Raw genomic sequence first — 24347 nt, 5'->3', positions numbered from 1 at the left:
AGACTTTTCAGTCAAGATCTGGGCCAACACCACGTTTGCAACCTGCCCAATCTGTTTGGCTGACTTGGTGTCGTCCCCCAAGGGGTGCTCTTTATTATTCACTAAGGCTCCAAAGAGAAAATCTCTGAATACTACCATAGAATCAAAGCCGTTTATCAATGCTCAGATAATCAATGAAATGCCAAAGGAAACTTCTTTCAGTCCCAGACTGGGTGTTGCTGTTTTTCTACAACACAGTGGCTTGGCCTTGTGGGTTTTCTGTAATTCAGAATGAAATTAATGGAGCGAGTCTTCCTGCTCCCCCCACCCCCACCCCCCATCTTTGCAGGTCCAAAGAGAAGCACATGGGTATTGGGTACAGTGTAAATCCTGCCCTCCTGTGTTGGATTCAACAAACTCAAGCTTCCCATCTCATTTGGAGCTGGGAAAGCCTGGCAGGAGGGTGAGGCCCATAGAAGAGCCTCCTACTTGGGAATGAAGGACAGAGACGGGGCACTGCCCCATGGATGTGGGCTCTGGCCCCCATGCCGTTTTCCCAAGAGAATGGGGCCGTCTCCGTTCATCCCACCTCCCAGATTTGTACATGGTCCCTACACTGAAATGTGCCCTTTGGGGCTGCGAGATGTGATTTGGGAGTTAGACATTACCTTCCTTTTTCCTGGTTGTAAGGGAGTGACATGTGTCAGAGTTAGACAGACATCATAGGGAAGCAATGTCCTTTCATCCCACATGCACCCAGGTTAGATATGTACCACATCTTTATCCATTTATCTGTGGATGGACATTTTGGTTGCTTCCGTGTCTTGGCTATTGCAAATAGTGGTGCAGTGAGCATTGAGGTGTATATATCTTTTCGAATGGTTTTAGCTGTATAGATGCCCAGAAACAGGATTGCTGGACCATTTGGTAGTTCCGTTTTTAGTTTTTTGAGGAACCTCCATGCCATTCTCCATAGCGGCTACACCAATTTACATTCCCACCAACAGTGCAGGCGGGTTCCTTTTTCTCTATACCTTCTCCAGCATTTATTATCTATAGACTTTTCAGTGATGGCCATTCTGTCACTTTTAAAATAATTGCCTTAGCTTTGTCCTAAATGATTACTGTCTATGAAATCACATTGATATCTTAGGTTTTCCTAAATCACAAAGGAATCAATTTACAACTGTTAAAATTAAACATTTTTGTCTGTCTTTCACTTAAAATCACTTTGTATGTGTAATCATTAAGTTGAAAGAGTGGAACTCCATAGAATACAAGCAAGAAAAATACTTCTCCCTTGACCTGTAGAGTGTTTTCCATCCCTTAGGTACAATTTTGGCAGGTCCTTGTAACTCTAATAATAAAAACACTTCTGTTACTCTTAGTCCCCTGTTACTCTTAGTCCCAAGAACAGTCCAAGTGCCATAATGGAAGTATCTGCTTTAGTTTAATAGTTGAAACTGAACATCATTTCAGGCTAAGCTCCTTCCCTCCTGCATCTAAGTGCAGCTTCACCTGGGAAGCCTGAAGGGGAGGTGGCAGGTGTGACATCTTTGCTTCCCCAGCTTCTTCCTACCTCCCAAACCAGGCTGCTGATGGTTCTGCCAAGAGGTGCATGGGGAGAGGGCTGAGATGGGGGGAGACCAGGTAAACTCTTGAGTGAATGGGACTGGCACCATCCAGTAATGGTGCTCCCTGGTCCCAGCAGCTGTCTGGAGGGACTTTTGTGGGTCCTTGGGCCGCCCTCCTCCCATAGTCCGGTAGTAACTTGGTCCCTTATCACAGGTGACACCACCTCCGACTGGCCTGGTGGCTCCCTCTCAGAGCCAGTTTCTGGCAGCCCACACTCCCAATGGCCCCTTGGACAGAGACCTTCCACTAGGACCCAGTTGGGTACCTTTCTGTCGAGTCCACACCTGCACCAAGAGGAACACAGCATCCATTCTTTTGAGAAACTCTGGGAGCCCTTGTCGAGCCTGAAGCAGGCTCTGCTCCTGACTCCTCCTTCAGGGCATCCTTCTCACTCCCCATCCCTGACCATGAGGCATTGCAAGGCTGGATCTGGCACTGATCTGGGTGCCCAGAAATTCCTAGTGGTGCACATGAACTCTCCAAGTGGTCTCCTAGAAGCCCTCTTAGCTGGCTTGGTAGCAGAGGGAAAGAAGCCCAGAGTCCCCCAGAATGGCCTCTAGGGCTGTGGGGGGCACTTGGTACCATAGTGTGATTGGGGGCCTTCGGGGCCTGGGTGTTACTGGTAGAGGAAGCTTGTGTTTGCAGTGTCACCCCCTCTGTGGGTGTCCTGCTGCTCTGCCAAGGTGGTGCCCAGCCCCAGAGCTCCCTGGAGACACACAGGATGGTCCTGCACAGCGGCCAGCTCTCCTTTGCCTTCAGACAGCATCAGATTGCCAGGCATGGGCTCAGGCCAATCAGGATCTCCTCCACTTCATCAGGAGTGGATGAGTCTCTCAGTTCAAGTCCATTCCACCTACGAGTCACTGACCCTGTGGAGGGTCTAGAAAAAATTACAGCTTCTGTTTTGCCCAGCAGCTTTTCGGACCTTCTATCGCGACAGCTCGCTCTTTGTCACAGGTCAGTCTGTTTCTGTGATTACTGCCCAGATGGACTGATTAGTGGAGCTCCTGAAGGAGCCTGGTGACACAGTTAGGCTGCAGCGGTCCATTTTCCACTTTTCAGCCTGTTTTCTGAGCACAATAGCATAGTTGGGGGGCTTTGTGGCTTTCAGGCTGGAGCAGAGTGAGGGGCAGCGTTATCCCTAAATGACTGCACCCGTGCTGGTGGGGAGAGAAGCACGCTTTACAATCTGAAGACCTCCTGCAGAAAGGAGGTCATGTCAAAGGGCTTTTTATTTTCACAAACTGGTTGGCGAGTCCCCAGGGTCCTTTAAACGACACTTGTTAAGTAGCAGAAAGCTCCTGTGCTAAGGCAGAGAAATCCCGAAATCCTGAAAGTGCTGGCAGTGGGGAAGCACACTAACTGACGGGCTGGTTCAGAACGAAGGCTTTGGAGCAGGTATTGGGCAGTGACATGAAGGCTCTAGTCATCTCTGGATCCAGGGCAGAGTTTGTCCCATTCAGTGGTTTGGGGAAGCATTAGCACTCTAGGTTTTAAACAAAGGTACATATTTAAATAGCTTTTAATGTATTTCATTATTCCCAGTTCTAGCTCCACACATGTAGTCAGCATCTACTAGAACTGGAAAATGATACCATCCCCTATTTGTAGAGCCATCAGGCTGCAAAAACGGGGCTGGTAGCTCTTCCTACATTGCTCCTTTATTTAGCCTCAGAAATCTCCCAGTTTCTTTCTTAAGGCCAGAGACCAAAATCTTCACCTGACCAGATAGATAGTCAAGGTGGAGAATAGTAAGTCACGTGCTTGTGAAAACCCCTCCCTTTCACTTACTCCCGTCTCTCCTTTGTCCTCCATCCCAAACCCAAAGGTAGGTAGTAGGTTCTAGAACCATTCATGTTATCCTGGAGGGAACCCTACATCCGACTAGCTATTCACCCACTGACTGCTCTGAATAAGTTGTAACTTATACCAGATGAGGTCCATTCAAACATAAGTGTGGAGGAGCTCCCATTGCGGCGCAATGGGTTCGGCAGTGTCCCTGGTACACCAGGACATAGATTCAATTCCCGGCCAGGCACAGTGGGTTAAAGGATCTGGTATTGCCTAATCTGTGGTGTGGGTCGTGACTCTGGCTCAGATCTGATAACCGACACAGGGAACTCCATATGCCACAGGGCAGCCAAAAAAAAAAAAGAAAAAGGAAAAAAAAGAAAGAGTGAGTATGGAGCCCAGTACAGCAAAAGGAAGCAGAGTCCCTTCTTTTTACTGCCGATGGGCCCATAGCTGGACCACCGGCCAGGATAGAGACAAGAGAACTGGATTTCTCTTGTTATTATTCCCCCTGTAATTCTTGAGCAACATCTTGTCTCCTAGAGAGGAGGATTTGGGAAGAGGAGTCAGAAGTTGATCAGCTTTAAGAATCTTAGTTTCGATCCCTGGCCTCGCTCATTGGGTTAAGGATCCGGCATTGCCGCAAGCTGTGGTGTAGGTTGCAGACATGGCTCAGATCTGGTGTTGCTGTGGCTCTGGAATAGGCCGGCAGCTCTAGCTCCAATTAGACCCCTAGCCTGGGAACCTCCATTTGCCGCAGGTGCAGCCCTAAAAAGACAAAAAAAAAGAAAAAAAAAGGAAAGAAAGAAGAAGACTCTTAGTTTCCTGGGGTCTTCCAGAGCCCTGGGAGGCCTGAGTGGGACAAAGCAAGGACGCCCACATACCTACCTTAACCATTGGAGTTTACTTGAAATAAATGATCCAAGACTGCAAAGACTTAAAATTATCCAGTAACGTAAATTGTCTCTGCCTCACTGCTGAAATTCACAGAGATTTGCATTTTAGAACTTGACTTCTAATCTTGGAATCAAAGAATTTTTTATCTTTGTTGAATTTTTGACTTCAGGAGCAGACAGATGAGGTGGTTTCTTTTTTGTCTTTCTCCCTCCCTCCCTCTCTTTGACCCCACAACTCCTAAGAGAGAACCTTATACTTGGTCGCTAAGTTAAAAGGAAGATGAATCCACTATGAAATATAACTTCTAAAGTGTGCAGCTCTCCTTTTATTTTATTTTGATTTAAGTACACCCTTAGGTAAAGTCGTGGACTGTAAACTCATTTTCTAGGAGTGGGTTTTGATGTAGAACTTGGCCCCTGCAGCAGGCCAGGAAGATGGGCGGGACCACCCCACCTCCGACAGAAGGAGCTGGGTCAAGCCTGACACTCCTTTCCCATAATGCCCTGTGATTCACACGCCCTCTTTATCGTCCTCACACAGCCAGTGTGTGTTTATGGAGCACCTGCTCTGTGCCAGACCTCTGCACACACAGTGTCCTGCCCTTGTGAGTTCACAGTCCCGCGGGGTGGAGACACACAGTGACAACTCGGCCCGAAGGGACCTCTCAGGAAAATACCTAGGACAGCGAGGAGGCAGCCGCTCACTTCACGTGGGTGAGCCCAGGACTTGTAAAGGATGAGGGGAGAAGGCGTCCAGGCAGGAGACAAAATGAGGGAGGAAGGAAGGGCATCTCAGGAAGGCCATGGTAGGCCAGATACACCCAAGAGGAGGGGGGATTTGAGAATGCAGAGTAAATGCAGGTGGGCCTTAAGCAAAGGAGGAGAGGATGTGGCAGGAGGTGATGTTCGAGGGCCCTTCACAGCCCAGGTTGTGAAAACCCGTCGTGTGTGCTTAGCCGAGGAGGTGGTCTCTCATTGCTTTTGAAAACTTTAATAAAGGGCAACCAAATCTTCCCTTCTGGAAACTGTGGCACCGGAGAGGGTGGGTTGAAAGGGCTGTAAGCCAGGAAACAGTGTCTTAGCCCAGAGTTCTAGAAAGCCGGGCCTGAGGCAAAGATGGAAGTATGACTGCTTCTGGGGGAAGGAGGTGCAAGCCCAGAGCAGTGAGGATGAGGAGAGGCAGGGAGGCCAGTAGAAGTAGGAGATGATGTGATGGGGACTGGCCACTCTGGCTCCTGCTTCACCAGGAGCTGCACAGACACAGCCTGGGTGCTGGGTGCTCTAGAACCCCTGGAAGCTTTGCAAGGAGAGACTGACTCTACTTGGCATAGACAGTAGAAGAGAAAAAAGAGGCTCCCTCCTGTTTCCCACTTCTCTCTGGCCCTGGTTCATGGCACAGGGACCTGGTATCCCGTTCCTCTGGGATGCTGTTCCAGGATGGAGACCTGTGCCTCCCCAAGCCATGCCCTTCACCCCTCGGGTACCTGCTTCCCAGTCTGAGAGTAGAGGGCAGCCTGGCTCATGGGAGCACCTGCTGAGAAAGGGAAAGAAGAGCCGTCAGTCTGGGAAGGCTCAGGGGTGTCACCATTCAGACAGGGAGCCCCACCCTGAGGCTGTGAGCAGTCCAAGCAGGGTGGGGTGGTGCCAGCGTGGATGGAGGAGGCTGGCCTGGCAAAAGACAAGATCTTCACGCAATAGAATCGACAAACCCAACCCCAACCTTTCCAGGACTTATACTTGAGTAGCAGTTAGTAAAGTGGCCAGTTTGGGGCAAGGCATTCTCTATGGCCTTGTGTTTCCTAAGGAAAATATATGATTCATCACTGAATAGTTGTTCTCAAGCTATGGAATAAACCAACTTCTGTGTTTGTCAAAGAAGAAGAGGAAGCTACTGTTTTAAAAATGGTTAAAAACTCATGATGGTCAAAATGAAGAAGCTGATCACAAGTGTACTCGTCCACGTTCTTTCTGTTGAAGTGGCAGAAGCTCAGCTTTCCTCACTTGGAACTGGGAAACTCTCAGGACCCAGGGGAAGGCAGGCACGCACCAGACAGAGATCTACCGGGAACTGTGGACCAAGCCCCGGCCGGGACCTGCACCCTCTCACACTTGGCTTCCTCTCTGTGAGGACTTTCTCTTTTTCTGTCTGGAGCCTGACCTCCAGGTGGCGGGACTGCTGCTGGCTTCCACAGCCAGGTTTCTAACCCTCCGCTTTGGCTCTGGGGAGGATTGGCTCTTCGCATCCATCCAGCCCTCCCTGGGGAGGACGCCCACGGGGCCAGCGCTCACCAGGTACTCTCCACGGACTAACCAACTCTGGGCAGGGCTGCAGAATTATTATGTTTTAAATGGGAAGTCACAAGGGCCCCAAGGATGAAGGGAAGTAGGGTCCAGGAGACCAGTGTGTGTATCTGCTATGGGGCACAGGGAGCAGGGATGTTGACTGGGGGGCGGGGGGTGCATAACATCCACTGCACCCTAAAGCTGAGAACACTGCCATTCACCAAAGAATCTTCCCATACCCCCGATTCACCAGCTGGAAAAGAAAAGGCTCCTCATTCTGCAGTTCTGCCTTCTGCCTCCCCCTGGCTAAAGTCATGTGCACATGTGGCTAGATTGAATTGTTTTCCTAAAGCTCTCTGTTCAAGCTCTGAGTATCTCGTGACCAGTTCTGCAAACAGAGCTGCCTCCAGCTACAATCACAGGCCCCGCTGAAGAAACAGGGAAAGCCCTGCTCCTTTGCTGCAGCCTGTTCTCTCCTTTGCCTTGTCTTCCCTTTCCCCACCTCCTGATGAGTTAACATAGATTGAAATTTTAATCAGTTTGAGGGTTTTTTTTTAATGGGAATTTAAATTGAAGTGGAAACCAAGAGCATTAAGGGGTTGCAAGCTGCTGGCTGAGACCTCTGGAGACAGGTCTCATCCCCGAGACAGAGGAGGTGGCACGCTGCAGGGTGATGACCCCATGCAAGCCCCCTTTGGCTGTGTCTCAATAAATCTTAGGTGATAGGGTTTATGGAATAGAGAAATTCCTTCATCCTTAGTTTCTTAAGTCAGAGAAGGAAAAGGCTTTCTAGGGAGTGATATTGCTCCAATTCTTGGATCAACAAGACTCCTAGTTCCAGGGTGTCACCTTGACTCTGGGCCTCAGTGTCCAAAATCAGGAGGAGGAGTTCCCATCATGGTGCAGCGGAAACAAATCTGTCTAGGAACCACGAGGTTGTGGGTTTGATCCCTGGCTTCGCTCATTGGGTTCAGGATCCAGCATTGCCGTGAGCTATGCTGTAGGTTGCAGACGTGGCTCGGATCTGGCATTGCTGTGGCTGTGTTATAGGCTGGCAGCTGTAGCTACTATTAGACCCCTAGCCTGGGAACCTCCATATGCCATGTGAGAAGCCCTGAAAAGACAGAACACACACACACACACACACACACACACACACACAATCGGGAGGAGAGGGGTCTGCTGGGAAATACCCTCACCCCTGCATACACAATCCTCCCTACTCTGGGCCTTCTGATGCGTGGGGAAAGGCAGGCAGGACCATGCTTAATTCATGAAATCGCATCACCTTATTTCTCCACTGATGAGAGAAGGGGATGCTTTGAACCTCTTTCTTTATGATAAGAACTGGGCCCTCCAGCAAGAATGGTGGCAGCTTTGGTGTCATACAGACTGGTTTCTATTTTTTCTTGATTGTATATTTTAAATTTTCTATTTTAACTGTGAAATAGATCAAATATACCAACCACCCAGATGTATAGATGTTAATATTGTACAATAGTTTGCTTTAACAGAAAAGCCATATATTACAAACATAAGGGAGTTCCCTGGTGGTCTAGTGGTTAGGATTTGACACTTTTACTGCTGTGTCCTGGGTTTGGTCCCCAATCTGAGAATTGAGATCCTGCATTAAGCTTCTGCATGCCAAAAAAAAAAAAAAAAAAAAAAATCCATTAAATTCCATCATCTCCCTTAACTCCCCCTTCCCTTCTCAGTAATCAGTAACCAGAAGTTGGTATCCGTCATCCCCATGCATGTTTTTGTAGTTATTTACAAGTGTCCATTTGCCAAAATATTGTTGCTATGCGTCACATTAAATAATACTGCTTTTCGTGGTTCAAAAATGGCATCGAGCCATACAGATTCTTTTGCAATCAGTCCCAGCATTGCTGCTTCCTTGTAGAGACTGTAGACAAGTTGTGTCACCTTTTTGAGCCACAGGCAGATAGTTAAGATGCTGCATATGGAGTTCCCGTTGTGGCTCAGTGGTTAACGAATCCGACTAAGAACAATGAGGTTGAGGGTTCGATCCCTGGCCTTGCCCAGTGGGTTAAGGATCTGGCGTTGCCGTGAGCTGTGGTGTAGGTCACAGACGCAGCTCAGATCCTGTGTTGCTATGGCTCTGGCGTAGGCCGGTGGCTGCAGCTCTGATTCGACCCCTAGCCTGGGAACCTCCATATGCCGCAGGAGTGGCCCAAGAAATGGCAAAAAGACAAAAACAAACAAACAAACAAACAAAAAAGATGCTCTATATGAGGTTCCCATTTTGGCTTAGCAGATTAAAAACCCGGCTAGTATCCATGAGGATGTGGGTTCGATCCTGTCCTCAATCAGTGGATTAAAGATACGGCATTGCACCAAGCTGTAGTGTAGGTTGAAGACACGGCTCAGATATCTGGTATTGCTGTGGCTGTGGTGTAGGTTGCAACTGCAGTGCCAATTCAACCCCTAGCCTGGGAACTTCCACATGCTGTGGGTGTGGCCATTAAAAAAAAAGAAAAAAAAAAAAAAGATGCTGGGTGTGTTCATCCTGGTACAATCCAGGTGAGTGAGATCAGGCGCTGGAGGGAAGGAGCCAGTGGGATATTGTGGAGGCAGGATCAGCAGGGTTTTGTGACTGACTGGATGGGTGGAATGACACGTGTGATTCTAGTGATCTAGGAGATGAATGCCCGTTGCTGAGATCAGGAGCCTGGGGAGATGCCGGTCTGGGAAAGTAAGGCACTGGATTCCGTTTGGGAGCCACTGAATTGGAAGTGTCTGCGTCAGGAGGCAGTTGGATTTTTGGACCCTAATTCGGGCAGTGGTTCTGAGCTGGAGATGCCTCCTTGGGTTTCGTTAGCATCCAGGGGGCGCTCGCTGTGGGAAGGAGGGCTGGCTTAGCGTGACTGGCCCCTCTGGCACCTCCTCCTAGAATTCATAGTGTGGTTCATCCTCCCCAGACTTCTTGCTGACAAGTAGCAACAAGACCTGAACTGGAATCACCTCATTGTCAACTTGAAAGGTGAAGGTTATATCTGAAGCATTTTTTCCCCCTCTAATAACCTGTTGTGATTTCCTCCTTCATGAAATTACATAAATCCCCTCAGAGAAGAATTTCTCGTTTTAGACTTTACCATGCCTTAATGTTAGCAAGTTTGTAGATTTTATCAGCCTTAGCATATACTTCTTTATATTTGCCTGAACTTGCCCCCTTGTGTACTCCAAGGAGCCCAGCTTCTCTGGGATAGACGGCAGGACCTGGGTGTCCTTGTATATCACTCCCTTCCCAGGTGTTTGGTCTGGGATCCTAAGCTGAGTCTGTCTGCAGTGCATGTTTTTCTCCACGATGGGACCCAAGCGACCGTTTCTGTCCTTTCTCGCTCCCTACAAACCTGGTTCAGGGGATGCTGGTCCATCCTCACTAGTTAGCAGCCAGTTTTTTACAGAGGAAATGGCTCTTTTTGCTTAATGACAAGATGCCACTCCCCCACTCCACCCCCACCCCATCCCTCCCCCTGCCAGAAGCCCAGCATGAGAGGCCTCCCTTTGGATGGTAGGAATCCACCCCGAGTCCCCAGTAAAAGTGTTGGGCAGGATGGAGAGGAGTTTAGGCAGCTGCTGTTATTGGAAGGATCCAGAAAGACCTGGGGAACTGAGGAGAGGGAACAGCTGCCGATGCCCTGGGACCCAGAAGCAGCTCTGGGACTGCTTTTCTCTCTTCTGTCTCTGCTTTTTTTCCTCTCTCCTCTCTTCATCTCCCTTCCTTCTCCCCCTCCTCTTGTTCTTCCTCTTCTTTCTCTTCCCTGTCTTTGAAGCTCCATCCCTCTCACCCCCTCTTCAGCTCTCCCCTCCCTTCCAACCTCCCTCATCAGCCCCCTCCCCCTCCCCCTCTTTTCCTCCTGCTCCCTCCCCCTTCTCTCTTACCCTCCCCCTCCTCCATCTCCTCTCTTTTCCTCCCTCTCTTTCCCCCTCTCCTTCCCACCTCCCTCTTTCTCTCCCACTTCCTCCCCACCCTTGCCCTCTCTCTGTCGTACTTACAGGGGGAATATCTAGGTCACAGTCACTGTTGTCCTGTCCCTCTTATTACCAGCTGTCTATCCAATAGCATATGGAGGTTCCCAGGCTAGGGGTCCAATTGGAGCTGTAGCCGAGCCTACACCTACGCCACAGCAACACCAGATCCAAGCCGTGTCTGCGACCTACACCACAGCTCACGGCAACGCTGGATCCTTAACCCACTGAGCAAGGCCAGGGATCGAACCTGCATCCTCATGGATGCCAGTTGGGTTTGTTAACTGCTGAGCTATGATGGGAACTCCCCAACTGTCTATCTTTATGTCTCCCTCTCCTCCTTTCAGCTCTTACATGGCTCTCTTCCCACCCCCACCCCTCAACTGGCAGCTACCCTCCTCGGAACTTGTATCTAGCCCGAAATTGCCCAGACTCCAATACTGCATGACCTTGTTCCAAAGCCCCAGCCATCTGGCAGCCATCTCTCTGTGAGCGGGATTCTGAGTTCCCGAGAGAGGGTCCAGTTGGCTCGGCTTATTCTCCTGAGCCCGGCCACCCCATCCCAGGCTGCCAGTCGGCCTGAGGACAGGTCCCCTCAGGTCAGCAATGGCAGGGGGTGGGCAGGGTTACAGAAACCCCTGCCTTCCTACCCAGGGCAAGGGGTGGGGATGGAGCCCTTGAGGGGAAGGAGTTGGTGGGCTCAGGAGTAACCTGGTCCATCCAGCACAAGGACTGTGTCCCAGACCCCCCCTCCGATTATCTCACGCCACTGAGTGATCCTAAATTTGGCTCAAGCTGGGAATGGGAGTCATGGGTTATGCCCTGTTCCTAGTCATCTCGGCGTGAATGGAAGGGTATATGTCTCCGAAGTAATGGATTTAGCATCTTCCAGCCACTGCAAATATGGCATGAAATTACACACTTTGAGTGGAACTGTTCATTTTATTCATACAGTAGGCTGCAGGGATGGACTTGGTTGATTCCAAACAAAATCATCTGGCACCTCAAACATGGAATGTGGACTTTAGTGTTGAGTCATGAAGACCTTTGATACATGATTTGAAACTTGTCCCCCCAAATTGAGTGCTTTGTAATACCCTCACCAGAGAGGTGGAGGCAGAGGGCAGACCCCGACTAGTGGAGGCTCCAGCTGCCTGAGGAGCTGCCCCACCCAAGGCAGGGTGAGGGCCCCCCCCAGGGGTGCTACTGCACCCCCCTCTTCAGAGCCAGCTTCCCCATCCTGTGCTCTGTGCCTGCTGATGCCACACCCCCGTGTCCCTGGTGGTCTTAGGTCACAAAACTGGCTATTATTACACTTGCCTGGAGTGTGTGAAAACAGGCTTCAAATGGGAAAACCTTGTCCCAATTTTATACAACTGGAAAACATTATAGAACTTAAATCTTTCAAATGTGTTAAAAAAAAAAAAAGGCAACCCACAAAATTCAGCTTGTGGGACTTAGTCCTACGGAAACAGGACAGGAAAGGGGGGGCTCACTTCCGCCTCACAGGTGGTTCTGATTTAGAAAATGTGCCTGAAAATTCAGTGCCTACAACTACAGAGATTTTGTTTTGCTTCTGAGAAAAGTAAAACTGCTCTTAAATGTTTCAGAGCTCATTGGAGTTTACATTTCATCTTTTTTTTCCCCCACTTTTGCGTACCTGGGTATTCTCATTATCTCTCCATCTGCTAGGTCAATCAGCACATGTTGTGGGAAACTCGTGTCTCCCCATGATCCCAAAGAGGTGGGATCCAGTTCTGACAATACGAATTAATCATCACGAGAACTATTGGCAAGAGCTGGGGGTGTCTGTGTTCCTCGGGGACTGCTTAGCGTCTCCGGATAAATATTCCAGTCCAACTGCTGCCTTCTCTGGGCTTTCCTTTCCCAAACTTCCTCCCCAAGAAGGAGGAGAAGTCAAAAGCCAAGTGTTGGGTCCCTGGTAATTTATAAGATGAGAGCAATACATCAAAACACTTGGCCTTGGGCTGTGGTCGATATTCAGTAATATGTTGCTACATAACGTATGTTTCTTCTTACAAATTATGAAGCATCCACATGTCTGTTTTTGACCCCAAAATTCAATGCAGTCAGATGACTTTGGAAAGGAGTTTTAGAGATGGATTGCCAAGTTCCTGCAATCTCCGTGTTAAGAACTCCTATCTCGTGATTCCTGATGTGGCTCAGCGGAAATGAATCTAGCTAGTATTCGTGAGGACACAGGTTCGATCCCTGGCCTCGCTCAGTGGGTTAAGGATCTGGTGTTGCTGTGAACTGTGGTGTAGGTCGAAAGCTCAGATCTGGCATTGCTGTGGTTGTGGTATAGACCAGCAGCTGCAGCTCCAATTCAACCCCTAGCCTGGGAACATTTGTATGTCACAGGTGTGGCCCTAAAAAGACAGAAAAAAAGAAAGAACTCCTGTCTCTGTGGCCTCCAGCTATGAGACAGGTTTTTACAAGAAGGAAAAGAGAAACACCTTCTCCTGTGTCTCCTCTTTAGAATAAGAAGCTCTACTTGGACATCATTCACACGTACATGGAAGTCCACGCCACTGTTTACGGCTCCAGCACAAAGAACATCCCCAGCTACGTGAAAAACCACGGGATCCTCAGTGGACGGGACCTGCAGTTTCTTCTCCGTGAAACCAAGGTAAATGCATCAGTGATGCTGTGCAGAGGTCTGTTTCTGTTGACATTGAAAATGTGACCAGGATCTTCTGTGCTTTCTTTTCCATGGTACAGCTGACCTTCAGATCATTTCTGGTCAGTTATTTTCTATACCGACTCTAGCTTAAAAGTCAATGAATTGTGGAAGGAGGTTGCTATTGTTTAAAATGAATTTACTGAGGACCTGCTCTGTGCCAGGTGTCAAGTGAGGGGCTGGGGACACAGTGACAAATGGGACAGATAAGATATCAGAACTCTGAGAGCGGCAGCCTTCCCGGGAAGCCTGGGCACTTAACTTCCCCACCTCCCCAGTCGCCTCTGCTCACAGATGGGTCCCCCACCTGTCTTCACATCACATCTCCTTGTGGAAACAGTTTGTACTGGACACTGAAGATGTTCAAACAAAGGAAGAGTCTTTGAGGTCTTAAGGAGCAGAGAGGGCATCATGAAAGGTTTAAGAGATGACAGATGGGTCAAGTGTGGATGCCCGTGGCATTTGGGACAGACAGGAGTGAGAGTCACCTGGCAGAGGTGGAGGCGACACTTTCAGGAGGGTCAAGACACCAACCCAGCGAGTCTAAGTCTGGGAATTACTGGAAGATAAAATGTGATAAGGGGCTGAGGGTCTGATTGTCTCAGACATAGAATTCAGGCCCCGTAGTGTAGGTAACTAGGGGGAGCCACTGACGGAAAATCATTTTAGTGGCTTGATGAATGTGACGTTTTGACACCATGGGGGCATCTTTCTTTTCTGTGTTTCTATCATGAACATACCCAGTGACAACAGAGGATTTGCAAATAGACAGAGTTTGACCTTGACAGATTGGCTAGCACTTTAAGGCATTAAACTCCCTCACCTTTATTAATAAGCTCTTATTTGTGAATTTTAAAAAATATTTAGGACTTCTTATTGTGGCTCAGTGGGTTATGAACCTGCCTAGAATCCATAAGGATGCAGGTTCAATCCCTGGCCTCGCTCAGTGGGTTAAGGATCTGGCATTGCCATGAGCTGTGGTGCAGGTTGCAGTTGTGGCTCTGATCCCAAGTTGCTATGGCTCTGGTATAAGCCAGCAGCTACAGCTCCAATCCAACCCCTAGCCTGGGAACTTCCACATGCCATGGGTGTGGCCCTAAAAAGAAAAAAAAAAATTATTGAGCAGCTCCTGTGTGCCAGGCATTGTGCGAAGGTTACAGGAGTGAAGAAAAGCAAGTGTGATCCCTGCACTCATGTTTCCTCAAGCAGAGGGAAACTCATCAAGAGTGAATTTTGCAGCTCGGGTCCCTGACTGATTGCATTTTCATTTTCAAGGTTGGGGAAGGAGGGAGTGCATGAGCGGCTATGGCATAATAGCATTCTGATTAGTGCGTGATAGTTCTATTTTAGAAAGTGTATCCACATGTGCTGTCCTGTTTACCTCTCACAAAAGCTTTGAGAGGTAGGCATGGCAGGTATTACAGTTAACTTTATCTTAAACAAGAGGAAATAGACTAGAGCTGGTCTTGTCCCCAGCCCCTGAGGTCACCTTGGAAGTCACCCTGACAAATGATTTTTTTATTGCAAGTTTCAGCCCTGAGAGGCCCTTGACTTAATACCGTCCTCATGAATAAACATGCACACTTAAGAGCATTCAGCAGATACTCACCAGCTGAGGGAATCCGCATGTCCCTCCTGCCTCGGTTTCTCCGTGTCTGTGTGTGTGTGTGTTTGCGCGCGCGCGCCTCGGTTTCTCCGTGTCTCTCTGTGTGTGTGTGTGTGTGCGTGTGTGCGCATTTGATCATTCCTACCTCCCAAGTCCTGTGTGATGCCATGATCAGTAAATTATTTCTCTCCTTGGCCAAAGATCTGGTTTGCTTAATTAAGGTGTTATTTCCTTACAAGGTTGTCTGCAGTCTGGTGGCCGTCCCGGAGTGAAGGGCGCTCCCCAGTGCGCACGGTTGCTTTCCGTCCACCTTCTGTCTTGAGATGACATTTTAGAATCATTCCAATGTCCGGGTTCTGTAGCAGCAGTGCTATTTTTGCCTTTTGCCATTTGCCTCATTTTACTTCTCCCCACATCAGATGGTAGGAAAAGCTCAGGCTCCTTGAAGTTTGGCAGGGCTAGGTCTCCGCAGCGTGTCATTACTGTCTCACACGCTTCTATTACCTCAGCCTCGTGAATGTCTTACTCAGCTATGCAGATCTTAAAAGAACTCTTCCTTACCAACCATCCACTTACCCTGTCAGTGAATGGGAAACAGGCTGAAGCTGAGGTTCCTGCTGTCTGGTGAGGAACAGAGAAGAGGGCTGGAAGGCCCAGGCCATGACCTTCAAGGTTGCCTGTAAACCAAGAATCATAGCTGAAATTTTGAGTTTTAGGGGCATCAGTTTGTCCTTGAAAAACTGGTACCTTCAGAGTATGTCACCGATCCCGTTCTGTATCGCCTGCTCATCTGACTAGAATATATTACAGCACTCCAGGTGGAATCATGGCTAAAACAGTTGGCAAAGATGATGAAAATGAGGCAGTGTATCTCTGAGCCTCCCCTTATACCCAGAACACAGCAGCAGGCGCCGAAATGAATGAATCTTGGGCTTTGGAATAATGATACTAAAGACTAGTCAGGCTTTGCATTTATAACCCCCTCTGCCTCTAACTCCTTCCTCAGTGTCTCTGAGCAATTTAAAAGCGATTTATTCCAATCCACATTGAAAGTGGAGAACTGGGGATGCCAGAAAGCAAACGTGTGTGGAGAGAATGGGATTCGTGCTCCTCAGACTCATTTCGGGGAGAGGGAGGCGAGGAGGTTGCCCCTCGAGGTCTAGAGACAGATTGAAATGATTAATGCATGATCAGCTTCTGACTCATTGTTTTTCTTTATGAACCTTCTTTGAATCTCTGCACCAAGCCCAGGAAGCCCTCTGCTCAACAGAATTTTGTCCTGGTGCCTTTGGGCGCCGAGGCACCATTGGCAGAAGCCTGTGGAGACTGGAGGGATTTGGGTTAACCCTCAAGTCCAGGCTTAAAAAAAAACTAGGAGGTTGTTAAATCTTGAAGACCCTCCTAAAAGGCATATCAGGTAGGCTTCATTCTTTTTTTTTTTTTTTTTGGTCTATTTTTTGTATTTTTTTCAGGCTGCACCCATAGGATATGAAAGTTCACAGGGTAGAGGTCAAATCAGAGCTATAGCCGCCGGCCTAAACCACAGCCACTCGGGATCCGAGCCACAGCTGTGACTTACACCCACTGAGAGAGGCCAGGGGTCAAACCCACATCCTCATGGATGCTAGTCAGATTCTGAACCTGCTGAGCCACGGCAGGAACTCCCTGCCTTCATTATTTATCAGAAGACCATAAACACAGCATTCAGGCCAGCAAGCTCCATGAGTGCGATTCAAGCCAGCAAATAAGGATGGACTAGGTGTGTCATGTTTTTATTTTTGGCTTAAATCCTCATCTCTCTGAACATGATTTCTTTCTTACCCTTCCTAATTTTCACCTCTTCTTGCTCACCTCCCCTAGTCTCAAAGGGAGAATTTCCATACAGAATGGGGGCTTTGCACCCCACACTGTGTTGGAGGAGCATTTGGAACGAGCCTGTACGGGTGCCTCCCTTTCTCACAGTCAAAAGTTGAGGACAGGAGTGCCCCAGGGGTGCAACTGGTTAAGGATCCTGAGTTGTCACTGCTGTGGCTTGGGTCGCTGCTGTGGCACAGATTTGATCCCTGACCTGGGAACTTCCACATGGTACAGATATGTCCAAAAAAATAATAATAATAAAAGTTGAGAACAAATTCTGTTGTTGGGAAAGCAGAGGAAGAAGCAGCTGCCCTTGGCCGCACACCTGTTCTCTACAAACCTCTGGCCATTCCCCCTCTGGCACTTAAGCGGGGCACAGCGGTCCTGTTTTCCTCCTGTATCATCTTTAGCTGTGGAATTTGCCTTGAAGCCTGGGCAAGGTTGGAAGATAGGCGGGATGTCCCACTATCCCTGTTCCATTCCACCTTCGGGTCTGAGCCCCCAATCCACCGTGGCTCCCCCACGAGTTTGGATGCAGTTGCACCACCTCTCTGAGAAACCCAGGGTTTGGGGCAGCCACCACCAGTGGGCCAGACTCCCGTACACCTAGCTCCCTGACAGCAGACCAGTGACAGGTACCTTCTCAGCATGTGGATTTCTTCTTGACTCCTTCCTTTAGTCTGTACATAATTGTCTCAAGTCCTCAACCAGTCAGATGCTGAGAAGGTTCCTGTCACCAGAACAAGCGGAGCCCCTCCTCCATTTCCACTTCAGATGCTGCAAATAGTCACCCTCAGGCGGTCAAGCAGCTTTCATCCTAGCGACCAGCACCTGAGGTCGTTCCCATTCCAACTAAATGGAAGATGCTGTGCGTACATAGACATATGCACACATACCCCTCTACTGTCCCCCTCTCCCCCCATCATATGTATATAGCATGTAGAGATGTATGACTCTGAAATCTCTCGGACTTCCAAGAACATAGGCATCTCTTCTCAGCCAAATATGCACAGCAATGTTCAGCCTCTTCTCACAGAGACTCTTGATTGCTGGAAAGATCTAATCTGGTAACATTTCTTCTTTTGCTCATTTCTCAGACAACTGTATTTTAAGTACAGAATATATTCCAGGACTTGGGCCAAGCCCTCTGGATCTAGGGATGGCTCAGCCACTTGTGCCCACAGGAGATGACAGGTGTGGTAGAGGAGGCAGACAGGTAAATAGATAACTAACAATGTGAAAAGTACACAGGTAGGAGGAGTAATAATAAAAATAAAGATCCCAACAGAAAGCCTCATGGGGTACTGTAAGCAGGGTCAACCATTCAGCTGTGGCACATGTCACCCTGTGACCTGTGAAATCAAGGAAGTAACACGATGAGCCCACTGCCCAGGACAGGAGCCAGATGGTCACGTTTTAACACATTCAGTGCATTCCTGTTGTTGTGGTGCGTGTGACCACGGGGTTTTACTCCAACACTAGTGGCCGTTTTCTCTAAGCCTTCCCTGTGCTAAGCCTCTTCTGTGAATTAGCCCTTCATTACCAACATCCTCTGACCTGGGTACCAACAGAGCCCATCTGACTGTGGTGGTGGGTTAGGCCCGTGCTAAGAGTTGAGGGGTCAGCCTGACGTGGACTTGGGGTAAGAGGCGTGGCCCCAGAAAGCTCCTCCAAGAAGGTGGTCCCTGAGCTGCGTTTTCATGACAGTCATTTCATGCTGGCACTGCTGACGCTGGTCGGCATCTCAGCTGGACATTTATCCAAATGCTCTCTTACTCCCCATCTCCAGGGTAATGCATTTGCAGTGTAGGCTGTAATGCAGTTGGTTTTGTGCTGGGACTTCCAAATAACCAAAGTGTAGGGGTTTTTGGTCTTGAGGTTGCTGTTTTTTGTTTTGTTTCTGGAAGCCCCCTTAGGTAGCTGGGCATGGCTGGGGAGTCCACCCAGCAGACTGGTCTCCATGAAGTTGCCAATGCTGACTGTCCTTGGGTGCTTAGACATGCTCACAGGTATCATTGTCTTTGCCTTCTTTGCCCTTCTAGCTCTTTAGGAGACAGCCTTCAGATAGTACAGGTTAGGGGCTTGTGGAGCCCAGGAGAGGCATAGCGAAATACACATGCAAGATGTTTTGGCCTCTGTCATCTCTTTCTTCAGCATTGGGTGCAAAAGGGAAGACAGACATCCAGAGAGTGGCCCTTTGGGCTACATGAAAGTATCACCTGTCGGGAAAATAAATTTTCTCCGTATCAGCCTTGTATGAATGCTGATTAGTGGTATAAAATGGGTACCTGTTACCAAAAGTGTAATAATTCCCAATCATTATATGAAGAATAAATAAGTACGGCTTAGCCATAGTGTGTGGCTCATGGGAATGGCCTTTCCATGAGGCAGTTGCTGTAAACCACGCCCTCTCTCTCTTCTAATAAATGCCCCTCCCCTTTTTTTAGTGCAGGTACTTTATGAAACACTGAGAACTCATAAATACACATGCAGGTGTTGAAGATCTTATAAAAACCCACAGGCACTTTGCAGCAACATAGATGAACCTAGAGATTATCATACTAGGTGAAATAAGCCAGAGAAAGACAAGCATCATATGAGATCACTTCTATGTGGAATCTTAAAAAGTGATACAGATGAACTTATTGACAAAGCAGAAGCAGACTCACAGCCATAGACAACAAACATATGGTTACCGAAGAGGATGGGGGAAGCGATGCCTTGGGAATTTGGGATTAAAAGATACACATTACTATATATAAAGTAGATAAACAAGAAGGTCCTATCATATAGCACAGGGAACTGTATTCAATATCTTATAATAACCTATAATGGAAAAGAATCTGAACAAGAATATATAGATATGTAATTGAATCACTTTGCTGTACACCTGAATCGTTGTAAATCACCTGTACTTGAATTAATAAAAACCCCACAACCACAATTTCTGCAGACCTAAACTCCAGCTAGACAACACAAGGTCATGTATGTGTAGCTGCATGTAAAGTGAAACCTGGGTTTGAACTTGGACTAGAGTTTAGTGAACACTTACTAAGTGCCAAAGCTTGGCGTACATCCTTCCCACGAAATACCTCATTGAATCCACACAGCAGTCCCATGAAATAAGGAATTATTATTATTACTTTTATCATCTTACCCATAGAACAACAGATTTAGAGAACTTGTGTTATCTTGACTAAGACCCATAGCTAGAGAGACTCTTGTTATAAAAGGACCTCAGGAAATCTGTAGAAAGAACAGTTCCGGAGCTGGGCAATGGTGCAGTCGGGATTGGAAACCAGGTCTGCCTGACCCCAGAGCCTGTGCTTTTAATCACCATGTCCTGATCACTCTGTGCTGATAATTTAGTGGATAAGCTGAGGCTGATTCATTACTCAAACTCCCGCCTGAGTCACCCCCTCCCCAACTGGCTAATGAAAAAGAGTCAGGAAAGTATTTTGGAGGCATGTAGTCTCCTCTTTTGGATTATCCTAGGTGTTCCCCATCCAAAGAGACTGGAAACTGACCACACCCCTGGGGTCTTCCTAAGCACTGCCTTTATCCACATTTAAAGGATACGTGTTGGGAACTACTCCACTTTGGGGTGTAAAGCAGCTTGGTTTCTGCTTTCACACAGTGTGAAAAATCTGAGTGGTTTTATTGAACTCTTGTCGACATGTAGGAATGTCCCAGTTCCGGGCCACAAATAAAACATATGGCTCTTCTGTTCTCTCTTCCTTAGAAATATTAAATTTTAGAGCAGGTAATCCCTGTGTTGAGAAATGCTCACTGACTGCCCTTTGAGGGTGATGAGCTCTCTCTGCCTGTCCTCTTGTCATTCAAACCTCAGGTGTGTTATTTGACCTTAATACATCTGCTCTATTATAATGTCACAGGTAATGAGTATACAGGAAGAAAGCAAAACACAACAACAAAAAAAAGTTGCTTATTGACAGGAGTGACAAAAAAAAAAAGAAAAAAAACCTGTTATTTTGGTGTTTGCAAGTACTGCTTTTCCTGCAATCCTAATTAGTGTAACGAGAAAACTCATGACCAAGAAATTGTGTGGTATTTGCTTAAGCTTCCTTCTAAAATGGTGAGGCTTTAGAGAGGTAGCCCCAAGTGCTGATTTTATGTGAACTGAGATTTTCTGCTGTCGACAGGGCAGGAGAGAGGGTGCAGATTGTTTTTCAGATATAATTAAACCTAGGTCACATTCGAGTCCATTAAGCAACAGCCTCAGATCCTTTTAATTAATGGGTTCAGATTGGTTGGTCTGAAGGAGCTAATTAAATTTTTTTTGTTCCAGGATTTTCTATTTAAATAGGCAAGCATATGCTTCCTGCATTTCCTCCAAAGTTGTTCTTTGCAATTTAGAGTTGATGACAGTATCAGCACTTCATGGCAGGCCCTGATTTTTTGGAGGTCAGGAAACACTCATGGCTCTGGGTCTCTGGTAAAACCCACAGAGACCCGGGGTCTGCATCCTCTAGGATCTGGAAGCCCTGTGGTTTCCTGAGCCCAATCACAGCCTGCTAGAGGTCCTCTTTCCCCTGGTGAGCCAACACCTCTTCCCAAATCTGCCGGGGGCCCCAGAACACACAGATCAAAAGCCTCAAGGGTAGTAATCCTGAGTTCTTTATATTTAACAAAGCTGGAATGTCTTGGGACTAGTTCCTCCCACTTCTTCCTTCCATTTCTTTTGCTGCTGCTGGGTAACCATCCTGATCCCTGCGCCAACACTGTACACATAAGTTCTTCCTGATAACCTCACTTCTGTCAGCTACATACTGAGATCCAAAATCAGGGCCTCCAGGAGTTCCCGTCGTAGCGCAGTGGTTAACGAATCCGACTAGGAACCATGAGGTTGTGAGTTCGGTCCCTGCCCTTGCTCAGTGGGTTAACGATCCGGCGTTGCCGTGAGCTGTGGTGTAGGTTGCAGACACAGCTTGGATCCTGCGTTGCTGTGGCTCTGGCGTAGGCCGGTGGCTACAGCTCCGATTCAACCCCTGGCCTGGGAACCTCCATATGCCGTGGGAGCGGCCCAAGAAATAGCAACAACAACAACAACAAAAGACAAAAAGACAAAAAAAAAAAAAATCAGGGCCTCCAAATGGTGATGGAGATGCTTGTCATACCAGCCAGGCAGCTTCCAGGCTCCCGCTACCATTTTCCCTCTCCCCCATGTCTCTGCTTCTTCTGCTCCAGGAGGATTGACCTAGGCAGCAGTGGGGGCTCTGCTGGCTTCTCAAAGCCTCCCTCCTCCCCCAGATCCCTCTCTGTGGATGCCCCTGAGAATTGTCTCAGGGTTTCCTGGATGTGATGTTATTCTTCCAAAACACCCCAAAAAAGGTTAAGTATCCTGTTCTGTGCAAAAGAACATACAGTCATAGGGTAGGGGCCTCTCACCACAAAATTCCCTGCAGGAACCTCTCGAGTCTCCAGTGTGGCTAACGCGGGCCATGCTGCACATGCAGCCCTGTGCCTGGCACACACGCTCTGCATCTCCCATTGTTGCCCAGGGAACCTGGCAGCCTGGGCCCGGGCTCCGTAGGCAGAACCATTCCAAATGGTTGTTCAATGAAAGCAGCCGCAATGACAGGCTTGCTGGGGAGAGGGCCCCGGGAAGGGAGAATCCAGCTTCCCTCCCGCCCCCGCATCCAGTTCAGCAGCATCCTTCACTCTCGGCAGCCTGACTTGTGGCTGTTCCCAGTGTGATGGCAGAAGGGAAGGGCGTCCTGGGGCCAAGTTATCCTTTGCCACCTGATGTGTCTTGAAGACCAGAGAGATTTCTGTCTAGGCTTCTTCCTGTGGGGAGAGAGATTGCACATGTCACTGAGCCTGACCCTACCTATCAGGACCCGCGGCCTCCAGCGTGAAACACCCCCTGGGAGGATATGCAGAAAGGCCTTTCTCTGAGACATTTTATGTCTGGGCCCAGGAATCAGTGCCACCGAACTATGGCAGCAAGTCCCCTTTGTCAGAGCAGCTCTGAGCCTGGGTGGCTAGGATGACTCTGACATGTGCTTGTGCTGCCATCTCTTGTCTGCCATGGGGAGGACGCACAGTTTCCTTACTGGAAAGGGAAAGCCTTGTCCGGTTACAGCTCCGCGCCCCTCCCCGCACTGAGGGAGGAATGACAGCCACGATGTTGGTATCCCCCAGGGAAAACCCCATTATGAAAAGCCATGTTTGCTGACCTACCGACGTCTTAAAGCAGCTCCATTTGAACTGTAATCAAACCGCCAAGTGACCTTTCTGTCCCTCTGCCCAGCATCACTGAAAGGGCCTGTTGTTCCTTTGGTTCAATGAAGAAACCTTCTGTTTAGTTAAGCAAGTGTTTTTCCAGTCCTCTCTCCTGGTGAGTTACAGAAAGATTATTGTCGGGTCTTGTGTTTTGTTGTCGTTTTCATTCTTTGGAACCCCCCCCCCCACCTTCCTACCACCTCTGCTGCCCACCCTGACACTTACTGCTTTACTTTTTGACCAAGGAGGGGAATTCATAATGACCCGAGTGACTTCCTGGGCCTTTAAAGGTCCAAGGCCATGTTTTTCAGTTCCTGGTGTAAACTGGCTTCTCGTCCTCTCCCCACCCCCACCCCCACCCCCAGGACCTGGGAACTTTCCAGCGTCTCTGAGGCATCCACATAGGAATGGAGCCCAGAGGAGCTCCCTCTGAGCCCGGAGTGCCAGTCCAGATTGATGTGTTTACACATGGTGTGCTTCTCTGTTTCACAGCTGTTTGTTGGCCTTGGGTTCCCTTATGAGGGCCCGGCTCCCCTGGAGGCCATCGCCAATGGATGTGCTTTCCTGAATCCCAAGTTCAACCCACCCAAAAGCAGCAAAAACACAGACTTTTTCATTGGCAAGCCAACTCTGAGAGAGGTAAGCATCTGTGACACTCATTCTGCATTTACTAACATGAATGGTCGCTGTTCACTGAGGGCTAGGAGCCCATTTGAACCAACCTCGTTTCACATGTTGGGTGGAAGGAGTGCAAGGGCATGCCGGGGCTCAGAGAGGTGAATGATTTGACTACATCCCCTTGCTGGGTCGTGGCAGAGCTAGGATTTCAATCTATTTCCGTCCCTCTACAGAATATGGGATCTTTTCACTCTACCCCAACTCCATCTTAATTTGAACAGACATCTCCAGGCTTCTCATAACTAAACTCTGATTTTCTGAAAGATAAGAGTTTACGAGACATAAAAAGAAAATCAACTGGTTAACAGGTTTGGTTTTTTTTTTTTTTTTCTTTTTTCTTTTTAGTGTTGCACGTGTAGCATAGGGAAGTTTCCAGGCTAGGGATCGAATCAGAGCTCCAGCTGCTGTCCTACACCACAGCCACAGCCATGCAGGATCCAAGCCACGTCTATGACCTACACTGCAGCTCACAGCAACACTGGATCCTTAACCCACTAAGTGGGGCCAGGGATCAAACCCGCATCCTCCTGGATACCAGTCGGGTTCATTACCACTGAGCCACAACAGGAACTCCCAATTAACAGGGGTTTTTAAAGAACCTCCTCTCCATGATGAGCGGTAGGGACTAAAAAGTGGGCTGTGAGGTCTTTCCTTAGAGAATCATCATCCTTGAGAGAAAAGA

General features: G+C 48.4%; 1 protein-coding gene across 6 annotated transcripts in view; it reads left to right on the top strand.

Annotated features, from left to right (window-relative positions):
* The window catches only part of MGAT5 (mannosyl (alpha-1,6-)-glycoprotein beta-1,6-N-acetyl-glucosaminyltransferase), a 374468-nt gene that overhangs the window by 311509 nt on the left and 38612 nt on the right, over positions 1 to 24347 (top strand). For all 6 annotated transcript variants that reach the window (XM_021075187.1, XM_021075189.1, XM_021075184.1 and 3 more), the window contains exons 12-13: positions 13078 to 13227; positions 23480 to 23626. In XM_021075187.1, the coding sequence (XP_020930846.1) occupies positions 13078 to 13227; positions 23480 to 23626 (297 nt within the window). The remainder of the gene's footprint in view (positions 1 to 13077; positions 13228 to 23479; positions 23627 to 24347) is intronic.

Source organism: Sus scrofa, chromosome 15 (genome assembly GCF_000003025.6).
Source record: "Sus scrofa isolate TJ Tabasco breed Duroc chromosome 15, Sscrofa11.1, whole genome shotgun sequence".
In the NCBI taxonomy this organism is placed as follows: Eukaryota; Metazoa; Chordata; class Mammalia; order Artiodactyla; family Suidae; genus Sus; species Sus scrofa.
This window is presented reverse-complemented; position numbering and strand designations above follow the sequence as displayed.